General features: G+C 41.7%; 1 protein-coding gene across 1 annotated transcript in view; it reads right to left on the reverse strand.

Annotated features, from left to right (window-relative positions):
• MYH15 (myosin heavy chain 15) overlaps window positions 1-17,864 on the reverse strand; it is a 42,368-nt gene extending 24,504 nt beyond the window's left edge. Inside the window, exons 1-16 of the mRNA XM_066572030.1 lie at window positions 17,774-17,864; window positions 16,617-16,720; window positions 15,943-16,086; window positions 14,356-14,512; window positions 12,952-12,979; window positions 11,956-12,088; window positions 10,027-10,119; window positions 8,681-8,744; window positions 8,490-8,588; window positions 6,538-6,641; window positions 5,985-6,123; window positions 5,305-5,423; window positions 4,109-4,258; window positions 3,633-3,803; window positions 2,361-2,540; window positions 964-1,096 (exon numbers count right to left, since the gene is read on the reverse strand). Of these exons, the coding sequence (XP_066428127.1) occupies window positions 964-1,096; window positions 2,361-2,540; window positions 3,633-3,803; window positions 4,109-4,258; window positions 5,305-5,423; window positions 5,985-6,123; window positions 6,538-6,641; window positions 8,490-8,588; window positions 8,681-8,744; window positions 10,027-10,119; window positions 11,956-12,088; window positions 12,952-12,979; window positions 14,356-14,512; window positions 15,943-16,086; window positions 16,617-16,720; window positions 17,774-17,864 (1,909 nt within the window). The remainder of the gene's footprint in view (window positions 1-963; window positions 1,097-2,360; window positions 2,541-3,632; window positions 3,804-4,108; window positions 4,259-5,304; window positions 5,424-5,984; window positions 6,124-6,537; window positions 6,642-8,489; window positions 8,589-8,680; window positions 8,745-10,026; window positions 10,120-11,955; window positions 12,089-12,951; window positions 12,980-14,355; window positions 14,513-15,942; window positions 16,087-16,616; window positions 16,721-17,773) is intronic.
• Between the last annotated feature and the right edge of the window lie 596 nt (window positions 17,865-18,460).

The raw sequence follows: 18,460 nt of genomic DNA on the forward strand, positions 1-18,460 counted from the left end.
GGACAGGCTGCTCCTTTCTCCTGACACCAAAGAAAAGCAAGGCAGTATTCAGACAGACCAGAATACCCACAGGCAAATAAGCAGTTAGTAGTATGCAAGGATTTGCTCGTGGCAGGATGTTTGCTATTTACATTCGACTACATCTCATTCCCATTACGAAGTCTTCAGCCTGCTTGCTTCCTAGGGAAGTGTTATGTGATAAATGACAAGAGCATTTCTTGAAATGGGGTTTCTGATAACCAGGCTGTAAGTGATTGCAACTTCAGGGCATAAGAGCTACATCTTTGTAATGAATACCAGTTATCTACCTAAGATCAATTTTCTGAATGTTTGCTACTTGTCTTCTCACAAATATAAGAGTTCTATGTAAAGGATAGAGATTAAATATGTCCTCAGATATACATTATTACATTGTACATTAGTACAATGTACATTGTCAAATAAAAGAAAAACAGCAGCAAGCAAAAAGGAAGACATATTGGCAAAGCCTTCTACAGTGGCCAATGTGGGATGGTGTTCTGGTACCTTCAGTGTGTACTTGCCACTAATCCAATAAAATATTCCAAAACTCCCTCTTAAACTTGGTATTTCTTATTTATTTCAGGGGGGGCTAGCAAGGAGTACTAGAGCATGTGAAACAAGAGCTGTTCTTTTTCATTGGCATTTATGTACACAATCTTTTGTGCAACACTGCATATCTGAGCACTTGCACACTCAAATTCCCACTGGATAATTCACAACACAGCTTTCCTTGCTCAGAGGTACTATACATTCAACCTAGCTGAGTTAATGGTCTCCTTCCTATAACTGGCAAACTCCTAGAGCTTCTGTGCACATCTAAATAATTAGTCACTGCCCCATCTAGCATTGAGGCAATTGCAGTTGAGAGAATTGCTTAGTTTCTGAAATTCATTCCCAAGCACACATCCCATAACCCAAAGGAAGCCCATGTGAGCTGCTTACCACTGTCAGCGCCAACGTAGCTTTCAAACAAGCTTGCCAGGAGCTTGTTGGAGGATTTCTGGAAAATGCCTACTACGGTTTCATTAAGTGGGTCCTTGTTCTTCTCAAGCCACCCAATGATGTTGTAGGGAACCTACAACAAGGCATTGAAAACAAACCAGAGGTTGCCAATGTTCCCCTCAGAGCAGCCAGCAGTTCTTTGCAGTTCAGCTTGAAGCCAATGACTTTTTGTGAAGAGCTGTTCTCAAAGCAGTACCAGCTGCCCTGGTTTTCATCACTTCCTCTCCAGTTCTCTGCTTCTTAATTCCCAAACCTCTCTTCCTAATAATTAGCATGTGAATTCCACTCACTCCTTCCAAACTACTTGGTCCCTAACATCTTCTCATGGACTCATGTGGTTATCTGCGAAGATACCATGTGGCATTGGTGTCCCAGGAACGCTATTAAAAAGTGCTGAAGTATAAATCACACAAGTCATAATTTAACTTCAAAATAGCATTCTACACTGGAATAATTAGGGTTTTCTAATGGAATTTTAATGATTACAAACTAACTCCAGGACTCTGCCACAGCTCTGTTTAGTGGGAAAATATGTTCCATTATCAGTACCACAAGGGAATAGAAATTTGAATTTTCTCTGCTGAGTGCATTAACAACTGCAGCTAAGTACCAAAATCAGCATCATTTCTTTTAATAATTACAAAATTAGCTTAATGCTCAATTATAATTTGAAATTAACATCATCAGGTAAATTCCTGCTCTGCTATGCAGGCTTCTTATCTATTGTAGTTTGATTAAAAAATTCCTGTGATCCTCTCAAATTATTTCTGCCTATCTGCTCTAAAAACAGGCTCAGGTATCACAGTACTGGATTATGCTCTCATTCACCTCATCAAGAGTGAAACTGTAAACTGAACCACCACATCAAAGCTAACCACACTTCCTTTTGCTATTTTGACACACTGGTCCTAAAATGAGTAAAAAGTGATATCATTTTTTTTTTAACCGTCCCTTGAGTTAAAGCAGAAATTAGTTCATTTTTCCAGGAAATCAAGGTGAAAAGTTAGATGCTGCTGCTGTTTAATTACTAGACTTACTCAGATTGGAGGAAAAGTGATAAAGGCAAAGCAAGGCATACTTTCAGCAAAAGTACTATTAGCCCTCCTCAATTTATTTCATTCTATGGGTACATCTAAGGAGCCGATGTCCTGGAGTCTGGTGGCATCTTACTCTGCTGCAACACTTGTGCAGAGTGAGTAGATATTTGTTTTTACTCCTCATCTTTCCTTTCTTCCCCTCTTTCTTCATCCTTCCCACCCTCCTTTGTTGTGTGCTACAGCCAAACCCCACCTGAAAGACCCCTGATACAAAGTTTGCCTGCCAGCAGAGGAACTTACTGCACCAGCATAATGAAGGAGTTCAAAGTGGGCTTCATATTTCCTTTTCTTATCAGGCCTGGGCTTCTGTAAATTGGGTGACTTGCCAAGATGGTTGTCGTAGAGTTTGGATTTGAATGTCATATCTGTGGCTTTTGGGAACATGCACTCCTCTTCAAGGATAGACAGGATTCCCAGTGGCTGTGGATTTAAGAACATCTTTGTTGGGAAATGTTTAGGCTACCTGCTTTCAGTAGCTATGCAGCCTGTAAGTTTTATCTGATGGAATGTTAAGCCTGCAAAATTTCTTCTTAACCTGAGGAAGAAGTTTTTGACTATTCTGTTAAAACAGTAACCACCCCATTGACTATTTAGTATGTCACCTTTGACCGTTCAGTATGTCACTTCTGCCTTAGAAGGCTTTATGATGGCTTCCAGAAAGAGTTTGATTTATCTTTCAGGGCAGCTGGACCAACTAGCATTTTATCATTCATGTCTCAGGAAGAGATGAATGAACCTCATAGCACTGGTAGATTGGTTTTGAGGGATTAGGATCATGCACACATATCCTGCCCTTGGACAAGAAAGTGATCAAATAGAAGACCACTGAATAATCAGACTTTCTACTTCTGCTGTTACAAATTTCCTGCTAATGCAAGATGCAAAATTTCATGGTTCCTCACAGATCAGCAGGGTTAGATACTGTGCCATAAAACATGGCAGAAAGAGATTATAACAAAGACAGGTTATACAGCAGAGGACAGCTGTCCCCATCAGGACCACATTATACTCCCAAAAAAAGGGAAAAGGAAAGGCATATCCCATGCTGAGGAAGTGATGAGAGGTTTCTTTCCTTTTCAGGGTAGAAAGAACACAAAGGACTTTGCACATCAGCATGTACATCCCCTGTGAGAAAGAGGAGTCTCACAGGAGATGTAGGGGCACAAGACTGAAAAATTGCATTTGCCCTGAAAAGCTGACGAGTTTGATGTTAATCATATGTGGTGCAGACTAAACAGAGGAACAGCAGGGACAGAGAAAGAGAAAAGTGCAAACCAGGGAAGATGATACAGCCATAGAAATTACCAGTTACAGCTTGTTGGCTGCTGTTGGCTCTTTAAGGCAGAATTCCAAAGGTAAAGCTGAATGGCCACAAATACTGATTTTCCTTTGATTCTGTATTGCAGGTAGAAAGGCAAGAAACTTGTCATGCTGTTTATCCTACTCTGTTCACTGGGCCATGAAGACACATCCATCAGTGTATTCAGTGAATGCTCCTTGGCATGTACGTACCTTCTCGATTAGATCAATGCAGGCCTGCAGGTCCATGCCAAAGTCAATGAATACCCACTCAATGCCTTCCTTCTTATACTCTTCTTGCTCCAGGACAAACATGTGATGATTGAAAAACTGTTGCAGTTTCTCATTAGTGTAATTGATGCACAGCTGCTCAAAGCTGTTAAACTGCAGAAAGAGAGAAAAAATAAGCATTTTCATTGCAGTTAACTTGGTGGAACAGCAAGAAGGAAACTGTTTACAGCCCAAAGCATATGAGATGTTGTTCCCAGGAGCTATTGGCATGTCCAGCCAAGTGGTTTTTATATCTATTAATGAAAAAAAACCCCAAACATGTAAAATCAAACACATTATTTGCCTTATGGCTTTCTCAGCCCTTTGCCTTCTGTTCATTTAGAAAGAGAAACACCCAACCAAGAGCTATCTCTTGGCATCTTTTATGCCTTCCAACCAGTCCTCACATTAATACTCACATCAAAGATTTCAAACCCAGCAATATCCAGGACTCCAATGAAGAACTGTCTTGGCAGCTTAGTGTCCAAGGTCTTGTTGATACGGACCACCAGCCATTTGAACATTCGATCATACACTGCCTTAGATAAGGCCCCAACAGCATACAGAACCTAAAATACATGTTTTAGAACACTGCAGTGGGAAATAAAATTCACTGGGGAACACAAAGATTTTGGTGCAGTAGACTATTTTAATGTCTGTGTACAGTTTAAATAAAATTTCCCAATGCTTTGTATAATCACCAAGGTATAGTTAATACAACACAGTTTCTCTTATTATCTCTGCTGAATTTCATTCAAATAACTGCTAAATATATGGATGTCTACCAACACGTATGATAAAGTGCTTGTGAAGTACATCTTGGGAACAGCTAGACAGCAAGTTCCAAATGTTTTAATCCATTATAAGTTCTGTGGAAGTAAGGTAGCAGAAACTCACAGGCCAGAAGCCAGCTATGATGTCCAGAGCTACTGCCAGAGAAGGGTGGACGGATGCTATGGCATGAGCAGGCAATAGGAAAAGTCTGTCCAAAGTATCTTCTTTAGCCTGTGCACATCTGCATCATCAGGATACACCTCTCTGTAGTGGTTTTCTACTTTCTGAGCCTGTACCACAGGCTGTCTTCAAACAGCAACTTTTATTGTAACCAAAACGCTGCAGCATCTTCTATAATATTGCTACAGCTGCAGCATAGCAACCCAAGGACTCCTTTTCCCTTAAATTAGGAGATAACTTTAAGTGGATATTGCCTTTAGCTGATTGAGGTCACACAGAGATTAAAAATTACATGAATAATGAATGAGCGATGAGTGAATAAATAATCCATGGCTCAAATCTTCTAGGTAACTATCCTCATTCAGAATTAGCTATCAATCCCCATGTGGTTTTACTGCACCTGGTTTCCTGGAGTGTTGCTAACACATCAGAAAAACAATTCTATCAGAAGTTGTGCTGGACAGTGTTCCTTTGTCAGTCTCTTCCCTGGTTTCCCTCAATTTCACCATGTATTTCCCCAAGTTTGGGCATATAAAATGAAAAAAGGTACTAGAGGCTCATGTTAATATTTCTAGCAGCTCTCTGTCTCTCTGAGATGTTACAGGCAAATCCTCTAGGCTTGCAGGACATGTATCCAAATATCATGAAACTGTCTCCTTACCTGTTCAACACTTTGACCTTTGGTCACATACTCATTGCCAACTTTCACTCTAGGGTGCAACAAACCCTTAATCAAATCAGAGGAGTTGATTCCCATCAGGTAGGCAGCTTTGTCAGCACCTGGTCAGGAGATATAAGGTTTCAATTGGTTTAAACTTCTACATGGAAACATGCCCAGCTAAAAAAACCATGGTTTTGAAGTACATTCACTTCAAAAGACAAATTGATAAAAGCCTGATTTGTGTTAGGTATGCCTGTACTCTCCCTTATGGAAGGTCATCTGACTACTTTATTCCCCAATTGCTGCAAGAATCTCACTTAAGAAACTCTTCAGGTTTAGGGAAAAGAGCATATCTCCACACAGGTTATAGACAGTTTTAAGTGTATGACAAAATAAAGAAGCAGGACCTGTAATCATGAAAGAGAAAGTTAAGGCAGCAGGATTTCACAACCATTTTGTGCAAATGGTCTCAAACATGGCATTTGATCCTGTTAGTCTGGCTGTGTTCATCTCCTGCTGAGTAAGGTTATCCACCACTGAATAAGCCTGTTAAAAGTACAGCACTCTTGGCTGATCAGAGTGTGCAAGAACAAAGCAAACAGGCAGCTGCTTCCTCAGCATAGTGCCTGGTACATGCCAGACTTTTGAAGCTGAGGAGCAATTTTAGGTGTTATTCTTACTTTCAGTGCCATCAGCCTCTGCCTGCTCTTCTCGGGGTCTTTGCTTGAATTTCATATTCCCAAAGTGCATGATGGCACCTGTGAGCTTGTAGGAACCAGCCTTCTCATCAGGCACAAATCCCAAGATGTCCATGGCTTGCTGAGAAAAGGAAACACAGACATGTTGTCACTTTCCTGCTCAAAAGCAGTGGTGGTTGCAGTCCCACAATCTACCTTTGCAGGGTAGATATAACTATCCTGCCAAGGGGTGTTATCACCCAAAGCAGCCACTGGAACACCCTGAAGACCCAGCAGTGGCAGGGGACCTAGGGGAGAGCTCTCTTCGTCTAGCATTTTATATATAAAAGTTATAAAAGGTGGACATTACATGGAGCAAGGCCAGATTTGAAAGTGTAACAGTTTACCAGACCTTGTGCTTCACAGTCTGAATGTAGTTAAGACCCAAGCCTGCTTTTGCTGTAGTCCAACAGTTTCAGGGACAGAAGTCAAGCTCCTCCCGGTAGTCTTCCTCCCCTGATCTAGGAAACCCAAAGTCATATCCATACAGACTTACATCTGTTGCCAACAGCTCTTCTCCATCGTCCAAGTTGTCCACTGTAACCACTCCTTGTGAGCAGAAGTGGTAGTCATATGGGTTGGTAGAGATCAGGAGCATGTCTGTAAAAGAACTACCAAGGTCAAAACCGCCGTCCATTCAGGTTATCCTCAGAAATGGGGATGGAAAAATCAAATGTAACCTACATTTGTCTCTGCACTACTGCGTTGTTTTGTTGTTTTTATTTTAATAATTGCAGGGCAGAAACCAGAAACTCTCCTATTCTACTATGTTAGTCTGAAGTTGTAGAGAAAGTGAATAAAAAGAATATGGAAGTACTGCATATTAGCATCTTCTGTGCATACACATCTATTGAGCATGTATTGCAGCATATTGAGTCCATAATTTCCTGCATAGTCCTACTTTTTGCCTCACATGCTTTTAGGGGTAAAAATCTCATCTAAATAGAGAGGAGAAAAAGATTTTAGTATGATCCAAGACAGGGAGTATGGGCATGGCTCTCCTTTTTTATAACAGACGCAGAGAAGAGTGACTTCCAGCATCATTTGCAGAAGACACTTGGCTTTTGATAAACAAAAGACAGAATATGGCTTGGTCCATTGTCATTCCTTCATATCAAAACCCCAAAATGCGGAGTTGTTGTCCACAAAGCTAGCTGCCTCTAAAAGTACAGGCAGAATCCTGCTTCCTTAAATCAACTGAAAGTTTCACCCACATTCCCCAGACTGAAATCTGGTCTAGATTTGAATCTTTTTTTATGCAGGCACACACCTCTACAAATCTAAATATGTGGCTATCAATAAATATATATCATATATCATAAATAAATGGCTATCAATATATGTTTATATGAAATCTTATTCTCTATAAGCTTGTCTTACTTTGCTATGTAGTCACTCTGATATAAATGACTTTATAGTTATGTTCATCCATAGTTATTGATATTAATACTTATCCATATTTAGATATGGATGTGTTTATATACAAGCACATATATTTCTTGTCTACAAAACACACGCCCCTGTTGGTTTCAGCCTCTTCAAGAGTCTGCAGACATGTTCCTGCTGGCCAGAAAGGTGTGTGCTGTTGTGGAGCACACAGAGAGTTTGTGAGAAACAGAGCATTTTCCCAGCACAGGGATTCTCACAGGAATCTCAGTGCAAAGCTTCCTTGAAATCTTTCCCGTAATTGCCATTAATTAGGCCATGTAAAGCTTAGAGTATAAGGGATTTGACCACGCACTGTTAGGATAGTAAGACCTCAAAAGAGATTATGATTGCTATGGCTTAGTGGGAGTGTAGAAGAGCAATGAAGTGACCCTCCAACATATTTTACAGAATCTGTTCCTTCAGAGCACAAATTAAAGCCAGCAAACCACGTCACTTAAATAACCAGTGAAGGTTTTATTCAAAGTATCTCGGCCTCTCTCTGCCCTTCTCCAGCGGGTCTGTGGGACCATGCTGAGCCAGAGGAAGCTTGAAAGGGGTAATCACCACATAATCAGCAGCAGGCAGCTTTGAACATTCTCTCCTGCTACACAACATGCTGGAATGTCAGTTTTGTCACTTGGGACAGAAAGAGGAAACTATGTGGAAATCTGGATAATTAAAGTTTTATCACCATAAATGCTTTGGAGGCATAGCATTTTCCAGATGTTTTGAGACCTTGGATTACACAAATTCAGTGTGACACTTTTTGCCTTTATAGTGCTGTTTTAAAAGTCCTGCCTGAGTCTTATTCCCATTAGATTAATCTGTAATAAAAGAAAAATGGTCTCTGCTGCTGCCACTGGAACAACATCTCTAAAAGATTGTATTTGACAGTGGAAGTTCAGATTCATCAAGTGGAAGCATAAGGGTCTTTCTGCACATGGGTTTGCCTCCTAACCCCTTATCCACTGTCTATTCAATTTTAGGCTCTTAAAAGCTGTGGATCCACACAATGCTTACCTAGTAACTCTGGTTTCTTTCCTGACAGGATCTGGTAGAAGATGTGATAGTCTCTTTCACCAGGTTGCTGGAAAATCACTCGGGATTTCTCCAATAAATCTAGTCACACAAAGGAAAATTCAGTGAGAAAGGGTCTTGCAGCTTTCAGATGAGCAATTGTATTTTTTAAAAGGAGAGAGTTTGCTGCTTACAAATCTCAATATCAGCAGATGACAGCTTGCCTGTAGTTCCAAAATGTATTCGGATAAATTTACCCTAATTCACACAGAAGAATATTCTAATTAGTACAGATAGTATACACAGAGGGAAACAAAGAATGCAGTTTGAAGGCAATCATTTGGCCCAAAGAATCAATTTATGCAAACTCTTTGGCTTTGCACAGGCATATTTTCAATGAAAAATATCAAACAATGATATTACTGTCTTCCAAGCCTAAATCTATACATAGAGCTATGTAATCTGCTTGTGGAGAAAGGATAACAGTGTACTTATCTGCCAGGCAAAGATATGGCAAAGCATACAGCTTCCAGTTGCATGATGCAGGTTTACTGTAATGCAGGACTCAGAGCATTAAGCCTGGGCTTAAGACACACAGGCTCCTTTTTTGGCTTCTCCTCATTTGCAGTCCCAACTTACATGCACCTATTTATGTCAGAAGAGTGCTGTGATTTTACACAGCTTTGCCCATTACATTTACATATCCATCTCTCCCAATTCATAAAAAATTAGTAGTTTTTATTTAGTTTCTTATATTCAAACACACAAAAATAATTAATTTCGCTTCCAGCTGACAAGCTCCTTATACAACTGTGTAGCTTTACAGATGCTTACAACCTCAGGTCCTCTCCACCCCTTCCAATTTAATTTTTAACAGGATTTGTTAGGGAAGCATGGGCTCCAAATTCAGGCTTGTCATCCTTATGCCATTCCTTTCGGACCTCTCAGACAATGTCACCCAAATGTGGCAGAGGCAGAGGTCCCAAGAGGATTGCTCTCCTGCCAATCTAATGGAGAGGAGGAGAGTCCCAAGGTGATGGCAGCACGGAGGGACAAGCAAGGATAGCTTACTGAGCCAAAAAGGGAAACCTAATGGCTCAAGGATAGGAGTACTGCTGCAGGGTGGGTTGGCACAGGGGAGGATGTGGGAGGGAGCAGGCGCTGTGCTGTATTTCTGACACTTAGTGGCAAAGTACAGCTGCTATAGGAAGGGAGAAAGACAGCCGAGTGGAAAAAGGGGTAGGAAAAAAATGCAGACGCAATTCCGAGGAAGATCTACCACTGCTGTTAAAAAGGCTTCCTAAAACTGGGTTTTGATTTTCTTCTGTTCATTTTAAACAATGTAAACAGTTTAAACAATTATTCTAGCTTGATCTTTATATCTCTTCAGGTTTTTGTTAGATCCTACTATGTTATTTTTCCACTCTGGAAATCCAATAATTTTAATAGGAAAAATGCAATCTAAGAAGGGATTATGACATATGTATTATTAACTGGCCACTGTTGAATAAGACGTCCCTGGATGATGCTGTAGACTTACGAAACGTGAGGAATTGTCATTTCTCAGGGTTTTGGCATTTCCAAAAGCTTCTAGGGCTGGGTTTGCTTGAATGATTTGATCCTCCAAGGTTCCCTAGAAATGAAGGTTGAAATACTATTGAGAAACCTACAGGCCACATCAGCTGTCAGCTCTAGCTCAGCCATGCATTCACTTACAGAGCTGAGCCTATGTGGCAAAGTGATTTATTTAGCTTCACCCCAGGGGTGACACAATGTGAATGGCAGAACACTGAGACCATCAGTCAATTATGAGTGCATTAAAAGGCCTCAAATATTCTGCTGCTCCCTACTGTTTGGCTTTGTAGATTTATATCTTGTGCGATCTGCATGTGAGAGAAATCACCTAGTGTACTGGGAGCATGTGGGGACATCTGAGGAATGAGGAATGTGTGTAGGAGAGGGCCACTGAAGACAGTGACAAGCACTAGAATGCATTTGATTTAACATTCGGGATTCATGGAAATGAGAAAAGCTTTAACTGTTGCTTGCACAGAGTTCAGTTTGGGAAGTGGATAACTTTTCCTGCCAAGGCTCCTGGGATCATTCCCTATCCCCCCCGGGAACCACACAAAGTGAAATGCTGAGGCTCATGGCACATCTGACAGAGCCCAACACCAATTCTGCAAGGCAAAAATAAAACAGCAAAGCTGATGACTTACCCCAGTTTTCGTAGCTGGCTGTTGACAAAATAGGAACACAATGGAGAGAAAAAAGAGAGAGAATGTGAATACTAACACAGAGAACAATATAAAATATAACAATTAGCAAGGTTAGCTATCTCATGGGCACCAACACACCAGCAGTGTGGCTTTTACTTTACATTCACGATACATCACAATGGTGCAATACCAGATATTGCAGCTGGAAGATGTTTCATGTAGTTTATCAGGTCAGGTTGCATTTTCATCACCCTTTTTTACCCCAAAATTATCCAAAAGTTCAAGTGGGGCACAATCTTATTGCCTAGAACTTGTCTGTCTGCATTTTCGCTCTTTTATTCTTGCTACCTAGCAGCAGTCTCTTTTCTCTGTTCACTTAGTGGGTGTTTTGGTCTATCATAGGACATCTCTGGAGCAAAACCAGGTAGATTTCTGCAGTGGAAGTCCAAACAGTAAGCTTGGGACGGGAGTACCAGTGTTGCATGTGCACAGCAGGTTTTAGACACCACAATAAGCACCAGCCTCATTGCATGCAGGAAGCTGGCTCTGGACAACTCAACCATTTCTTAAAAAAGCTTTGAAGGCCTCAGGAGAATGTATATTAGAGTTTGATGACGTGAGTTCTGCACACAGACTTGAAGCATGGCTGAAATTTTGGCCTTATAAATACAGTTCACAGGAATCAGTTAATTCACCACAAAAGAGCACTGAACCCTTCAAGTGCAATGAAGCTCATAGCAAATAAGCTCATAGAAACACAAGATAAAAAGCAGCATGAATGCAGTATTCATTGTAACCTTAGAGAGCACTTATAAGCAGCACAGCACTTATCCAAACAGAAATACAGAAAAGCTGATTGAAAAAATATCTTTTGTGAAAGCAATCCTTTTTTTGTGGACAAAAAGGCTTTCAATGAAACAGATGTTTTGATGAGAAGTTATAATCCTAGTCTTTTTGAAGACTATTTTCCATTTGAAAAAAAATAAATCTTATTCTTTACAGCCTCTTCATCTTTTGACCAGTTTTAACACAATCAGAAGGATATTTAGCACACACAAAAACTGAAACTCCTGAGGAAAAAAAAAAAAAAAAAAAAAAGTGGTATCAACAAGCATCTGTCCAGAACCAGGGGTGGTGTTTCTGCTCCATCTGGAGCGTGATAAGTTCATGTGTGCCTTTCTCCTTTCAGAACAGCATGCTCTCAGTACTGCAGTCTCCTGTGGTTAGTTGTACACAAGAAAGAGGGGAACCTTGGGAGTCTGAAATGAGTCAGCCAGCAGCAGACTTACATTCTTTTTACCAGTTTCACCCAGGGCTGCCACTGTGGCAAAGTACTGAATGACTCGTTTTGTGTTGACAGTCTTGCCAGCGCCGGATTCTCCGCTAGAGGAAAGGAGAAGAAAACAAAACCATTGCTCAAACAGCTGCAACTCATCCTTTTAAACCCTGTCCAGCCAGCTCCTCCTGTCAAGACTGTTCTCAGACTCTCTGACTCTGGTGCCTGCAGCCTGTTGCTCAGCCATTTCTGTGGAAATACCTCAAACTGACTGAATGAAGGGGTGCAGTCCTATGAGAGCAGTAACTCATTCTTCATACAGCTGAGCTCAGAAGTCCTGCGCAAATCCACCCTACACCAAGCTTCTTTTAGGGACGTGAAGTTTAATTACAAACATCCAGACTAACTCCCTAGAGTACACGTATCTACAGTTAATGAGCTAGGAAAAGCAGAAGAAAGCTGCAGTTATTTGCCAGCATTACCCAAGAGCACTTGTAACTTTGTAGAGACACCCAAGTCTCCATTCTTTCATGCTTGCCGGTAAACATCACACCATCAAGGCTCTTTTGTGCCTTGATCATCTCTCCCTCTTTAGATGTATCTACACAACACTCTGAAACATAACTCTCAGCAAGAGTAACCACACTGAACAGGAGTCCTCTGCACCCAAAGATGACAGCCACAGAAAGGCTAATCCTGCAAGGAGCAGTTTTAATTGCCTGCTGAGTTGTTTTCATGCCTAGATGGAATGTTCACCAGATGGGGGTCAGAAGTGGGCCAGACTCCATCAAACCTTTAGCTACTCCTTTCTCATGGAGGTCAAGTTAACCATCAGATGGCCAAATTGACAGTTACTTGGTTCCAGGCAACTTAGCTGAGATTTTAAGAGTCAACTTGCATTTTATCAGGGTTTTTTTCTTCAAAGTTTTTCACAACAACAAAGTCTCAAATCAGTCAAAAAAGAACTTACGTGATCAGCATAGACTGATTCTCCCGATCTGTGAAGGGGAAAAAAAGAAAAAAGAAAGAGAAACTAAGTAGGGTGTACAAATCACTTATTATAATTGCAAATGGGTACCAGAATCAGTCACGCAAGGACAGGAGAGAATCACATGAAGCAAAGACAGAAAGGTAAAAACTGGCTAGAATGATTTCCAGAAGTGCGGGTTCCAGCCCTGCCCTGAATCCTTCTCTTGTGTTTTGCTCAAATTGATAGTAAATACCTGTCAGTTGAACACATTCATCTGTGTCTGGGAAACTATAATAAAGAAAGTAATTTCCTGTTCTGAAAACATTTATTCTCTTACTCTTGAGTGTGTCTTTGCTCATGTCTGATCTTTCTGCTCCTGCAATACTAGATCAACCCAAGTAATTTTGCTCTTTTTTTTCACTGGCTGTTCCTTAAAATGCATGTGTATTCTCTTCAGCTGGCCATGCTACTGGAATTAAGCAGTCTATTGTCCACGCCTAATTGCCTGATCAGAAACAAGCATTTATTAGAACACTCTCCAACCCTAATATATTATTAATCATGTTCAGAAAACGCTAAATCATGGCAGCTTCCCAAGTCATTAAGCCTAAATTCCTCATTTCTTTTTAGAATTCCAGTCGTCATGGCAGGCTACATATTGAGGAGCCTTATCTGATAAAACAGCATCTCTGCAGCCAGACACACATTCCCTCTGTCCGGTGCTTTTTGTCCTCTCACAAAAAGGCACTTTTTCATTTTTTTAAAAGCAAGTGTCAGCACCATGTGTTCTGATCAAGTCACTTTTGGATTTATCCTGGTGTGAGCACATCGCTGGTGCCCTCTGCTGATAAACTCCTTTTTCCCCAGTAATGCCAGGATCAGGGCAAGGAAATTTCACAGGAAAATCTGGAGTTCACTGCCATGGATCGGTGCCCAGAGCTGCAGCAGCCGCCACAGGTCAGGGTCACAGCAGCAGTGTGGCAGGGCCAGTGTGACAGCCACAGGGCTGGCCTTCACCGGCCTGTGAATGCACACATCTCGCCGGCATCGTGACACGGAGTGCAAACTGACTGGAGGGCTGCTTTTGAGCTTGGGAAAGCACTAACAGACCTTTGGGACCTGGCCTCATTTCTGGATTCACTCAGCTCAGACAGCTAAATTTGTGCATCTGACAGATGGTTATCAGGAGTGCCACAGGAACAGGCAGGGCAGTTTAGAAATGAAATAAATGTATGTATACACACTTGTATATAAAATCATCACAGACTGCCAAGCCCCTGTTGCTTGTGGACTATTTTTGTGTTTGTTCCATGCTGCAGAAGCTCTCACCCACTTCCCTGCAGCACAATCACAGCAGCCTGACTGACGAGGAGAAAGCTGGTGGAGGCAGGCAGTGGCACTTACTCCGCAGCATGTCGTGGTACGCGTTGTCAGCGATGGAGAAGATGTGGGGAGGAGCCTCCGAACGCCGCTTGCCTTTGTACGCAGCAACTACCTCCGCTTTGTAGACAGGCAACCACTTGTAGGGGTTTATGGTCACACAGAATAAACCAGAGTATGTCTAGAGAGTAACACAAAGCCAGGGTGAAAAAATTTATTCAAGTGATAAGGCAAAAAGTCTTGGTTAACCAAGCAGGATGTGGCATTGCCAGCTGCTGATTTAGGCTTGAATTCTGAATTGAATTTCAGACTTCCTAAGTTTCGGAAATTACTGATCTTCTAAGTGACTTCCTAATTGCAATTCATACCAAAACTACAGATATTGAACAGTTTTCAAATGGGGAAAAAGGATTTTGAGGTGCCAACCTGAAATGGAAACATCATCTTCAGTAAAACAAAAGAGCAGCAAATAGACTTGTGTCTGATTTTGTCCCTTGCTGCTCCATGGGAGTTACTTCCTCTTGAAAATAGACATTGCAATGGAAAGTCACAGCTTCCCTGTTTGAACCCATTTCTAGGAGAAGAAACAACCTCCCATTATTAATTGTACGCAAGAACCTCTAGACAATTTCTGGTGGGTGTTCAAAGAGAAAAAACACATGATAGTGTTGTGCCCCAAAGCTGTGGAACCTTTTTCAGCTTTTGGAGATGCCAAGTTGGTAAAAATCTCTTTATAGTTGCTCTTTGGATGATATACATCAGTTCTCTGGGGCCTGGTCACTCCGAGGAAGAGCGAGCTTTGAGTTGTAACTCCAGGCAATTGGTGTCAGCTGGTAACTTTTCAAGTACTTAGCCCAGCTTGGAGAGATATCTTCAAAGAAACCCAGTTATCATATGGGCACAATCACTATATGCACATAGATTATTGAATTCAACTAAGTTCTAAAAGTTTCAGGTGAAATCCAGGTCCCTTCCCCTAAAAATAGCATTAGGACATGCTCCTGAAGGGCCTTGGCATGAATCCCCTGTCCTGTTTTCTAGAAAGAAAAAGAATCCACCCCTACCAGTAAATGGATTAAGGCAAGATGCCAGTTTAATTTTCTGCCTATACTGATCTGCAAACAAAGCTATGCTTTAGGCCCTACATGTTCATACAGAGGTTATTAGAGAAACACAGAAAATGTTTGACAATCAGAATTTAAATGGGTAATGTTGGATTTACTCTTCTGATGAACACCAAAATACAGACCTGGGGTTGGCTGGAAAAACCAGTGGATTCCTTTGGCTGATTTAAAACACAATTGAATGCAGCTAACTGGGAGCAAAAGAAATCCCCATGGCTGGTGTTGACATAGATTAATATAAGAAGATGAAAAATAAACTGGGTCTCCCCACCGCCTTGACTTAAAAAAAAATGTTCCCCACCACCCCTTTCCTAGGCAAGCAAGCAAAACTAAGGAGCCAGGCACTATCTTATTCATTCAGTTTTGTGTTTGTATTAAGTTGACCCTCACTTTTGTGATTTATCAGAGTTGTAAAATGAACATGTTCAAGCACGATGTCAGCACTTGAAATGCAGGTCGCTAAATCCACCCCTGCAGTGGCCCTTACATAGATCATCCAGTTGCTGTAGCGTTTCCTCAGGTTGTACAGCACAGACGCCTCGTTCAGGTGGGTCAGCATAGACATGTCCTCAATCATGTCGAATTTGGGAGGGTTCATGGTCTGCACGTCATCTTCTTTTATAGTCATGGTCTGCAAAGAAAAACAATTACAGCAACACTGGAAGACACTGGGATTCTCTGTTGCTTCACACACTTTATGGAAGAAAATATATTTTTCCCTCAGCAGAGGGAAGCTCTTCGGGTCAATCTCTGCCTATGTGTGCAATACCGTGTGTTTCCACAGGTATCAGAAGAATGGGGGAAGGCTGAGATGATAAAAGTAGGAAGTACAATGCTAAGGCTGCAAAAGAAGCCATGAAATTTGGCTAGAGCCTCGGTTTTTAGCTCTGTGCACCAAACCAGAACTGGCTGGTTGCAAACCTCCTGTCACAGCCCTCCCCCGGCTGCGCGGTGGCTGATGCTCACCCACCCATGACTGCATTGCTGGTTTTCCCTTGGTGGTTTTTCATGTGTTATCCTACCCTGAGCTGGCATCAGTTACTGAGCCTTCCCATTCACAGCCCATCTCATGAAACAGGCAACTGAACTGAAACAGGAACAATTCTGTAGCTTGCAGTTCTGGCCTTGTTAGTCACAGATCAGACAAAACCAGTTTTGTACCCTTCCATCTGTTGTCTGCACGGTCACTTTGCCTTCGCTGGTTTCTGTAATTTCAGCTTCAACGTAAGCTTTCTTTTCATCAGGAACCCAACATTTCTTCTTCCCTGTGAAATTAAGGAGACTGAGGGTTCACAGCCTTGCATCAAACAGCAACACCATGCCTAGCTAAGTGAGATTGCTGGACTACTTTTTCTGCAGAAGTGACACAAAACCTCTGGCATTGCAGCAGATTGGCAGTGCTGGGAAGCTGTGTGATGAAGCAGAAGGCATAGGGCTCCCAAATGTTGTCTTCCTTTGAAACTACTGCTCGGCTTCCTCTAGATCCTTCTAGCACAAGGTGTCAAAATATTTCACAAATGCTGGCTAAGCCTCAGCCTCCATGGAAAATCCATAATCATTATCACCAGTGTGCAGATGGAGGAACTGAGATTCAAGCCCAAATTAAGGCATTTGCTAAAAAGTCACACAGAGAATTTCAAACTGTTCAAGGAATCCAACCCACATTATTCAACTGCCATCTATCAGATTTAACCTTATTCCTTCTCATTCTTCTGAGTATTGTGTTGAAAAATAGCAATATTAATAACTCACATTTAGTAATGTATGTGCCTTTTTAGAGTTCGGAGCAGCTGCACAAGATTTTAGGTCTTAAGTTACAGCAACTGTTGTGAATAGTAAAAGGCCGCAGTTGTTGATGAATTCACACTTACTACTAAACCTCAGGGCTCATAGAAACTCGTTTAATGAAAAATAAATTATGGGGAACTAAAAGCTAACATCACATTATTATGCAAGCTGCAAAGCAAATATGACATCTAGTCAGGCCAGAGAAACATCAATGTCTGTTGTTTTTCTCTAAAGCTGACAGAGAGGTTATTCCCCTTTTAGCAGAGCAGTACCAATACACCTTGCTTCTAAATCTAGATAAACACTTACTTGTCATAGATTGTTTTTAATTGTTACTGTCTGGGAGTTTTTAATAGTTTTGCAGAATAAAGGAACCCAAATTTGGTTGAACCAACATCAGCAGCACAGCAGTGACAACGGAGGCTTTGCATCCTGCTTTGCTCTACATTTCTTTGACTCCATTCATATGTAACCCTTACCCCTCTGAACCAGCCCCAGGCAGCACAAAGGGCTGTGAGTCTGCAACTCACCATCGAAGGCCACGGTCTGAGCCTTCATCAGCTCCTTCTCACTCTTTCGGAGGTAGGGAGCAGCCTCCCCAAACTCTGACATATCGACCATCATCTTGGCAAGGGTTTAAGGTGGCACAGCTCACAGAGGAAAAAGAAAGGCACCCAGTCTACCAAAGAAAGAGGGGAAAAAAACAAAACAATCATCTATTCCGTGAACAATGTCAGGCAATATAAAAAGCTCAGCATAACATGGCAGGTGGCTGATCAAAGGGATGATTAATGTTAAACACAAATGCCTAACACAGATTTGGGACTAGACTGCACTTTTAGTGAAACCCTTCCTTGCCTCAGTTTATTAAAAGTCAGACATGTCTTGAAGGCTTCTAAACCTCAACACTGGTCGCAGTTATCTCCACAGGAAGATTTTGTCTCTTTTTTGTGGCACATATGGTGCTTAAGAGCAGGAGGGACCACTTGAAGCTGTGATTTTAAAAACCACTTAGCAGGAGCCTCCTCTGGCCCCTTTCAAAATCGCCTGGAGCAAAGGTATGCTCTCCCGCAGGTCTCCCTGGGGCTGTGCCCTCTGCCGAGCACCATCTCAGGCAGGCGTTTTCTGGGAAACAAGGAGCAAGACTTCACTGCTGCAAAGCTGCAGGGATGTATGCCCACGCTCTCACTGCAGAAAGTCAGCACTGGAGCTGGAAA

This window comes from Molothrus aeneus, chromosome 2, assembly GCF_037042795.1.
Source record: "Molothrus aeneus isolate 106 chromosome 2, BPBGC_Maene_1.0, whole genome shotgun sequence".
In the NCBI taxonomy this organism is placed as follows: Eukaryota; Metazoa; Chordata; class Aves; order Passeriformes; family Icteridae; genus Molothrus; species Molothrus aeneus.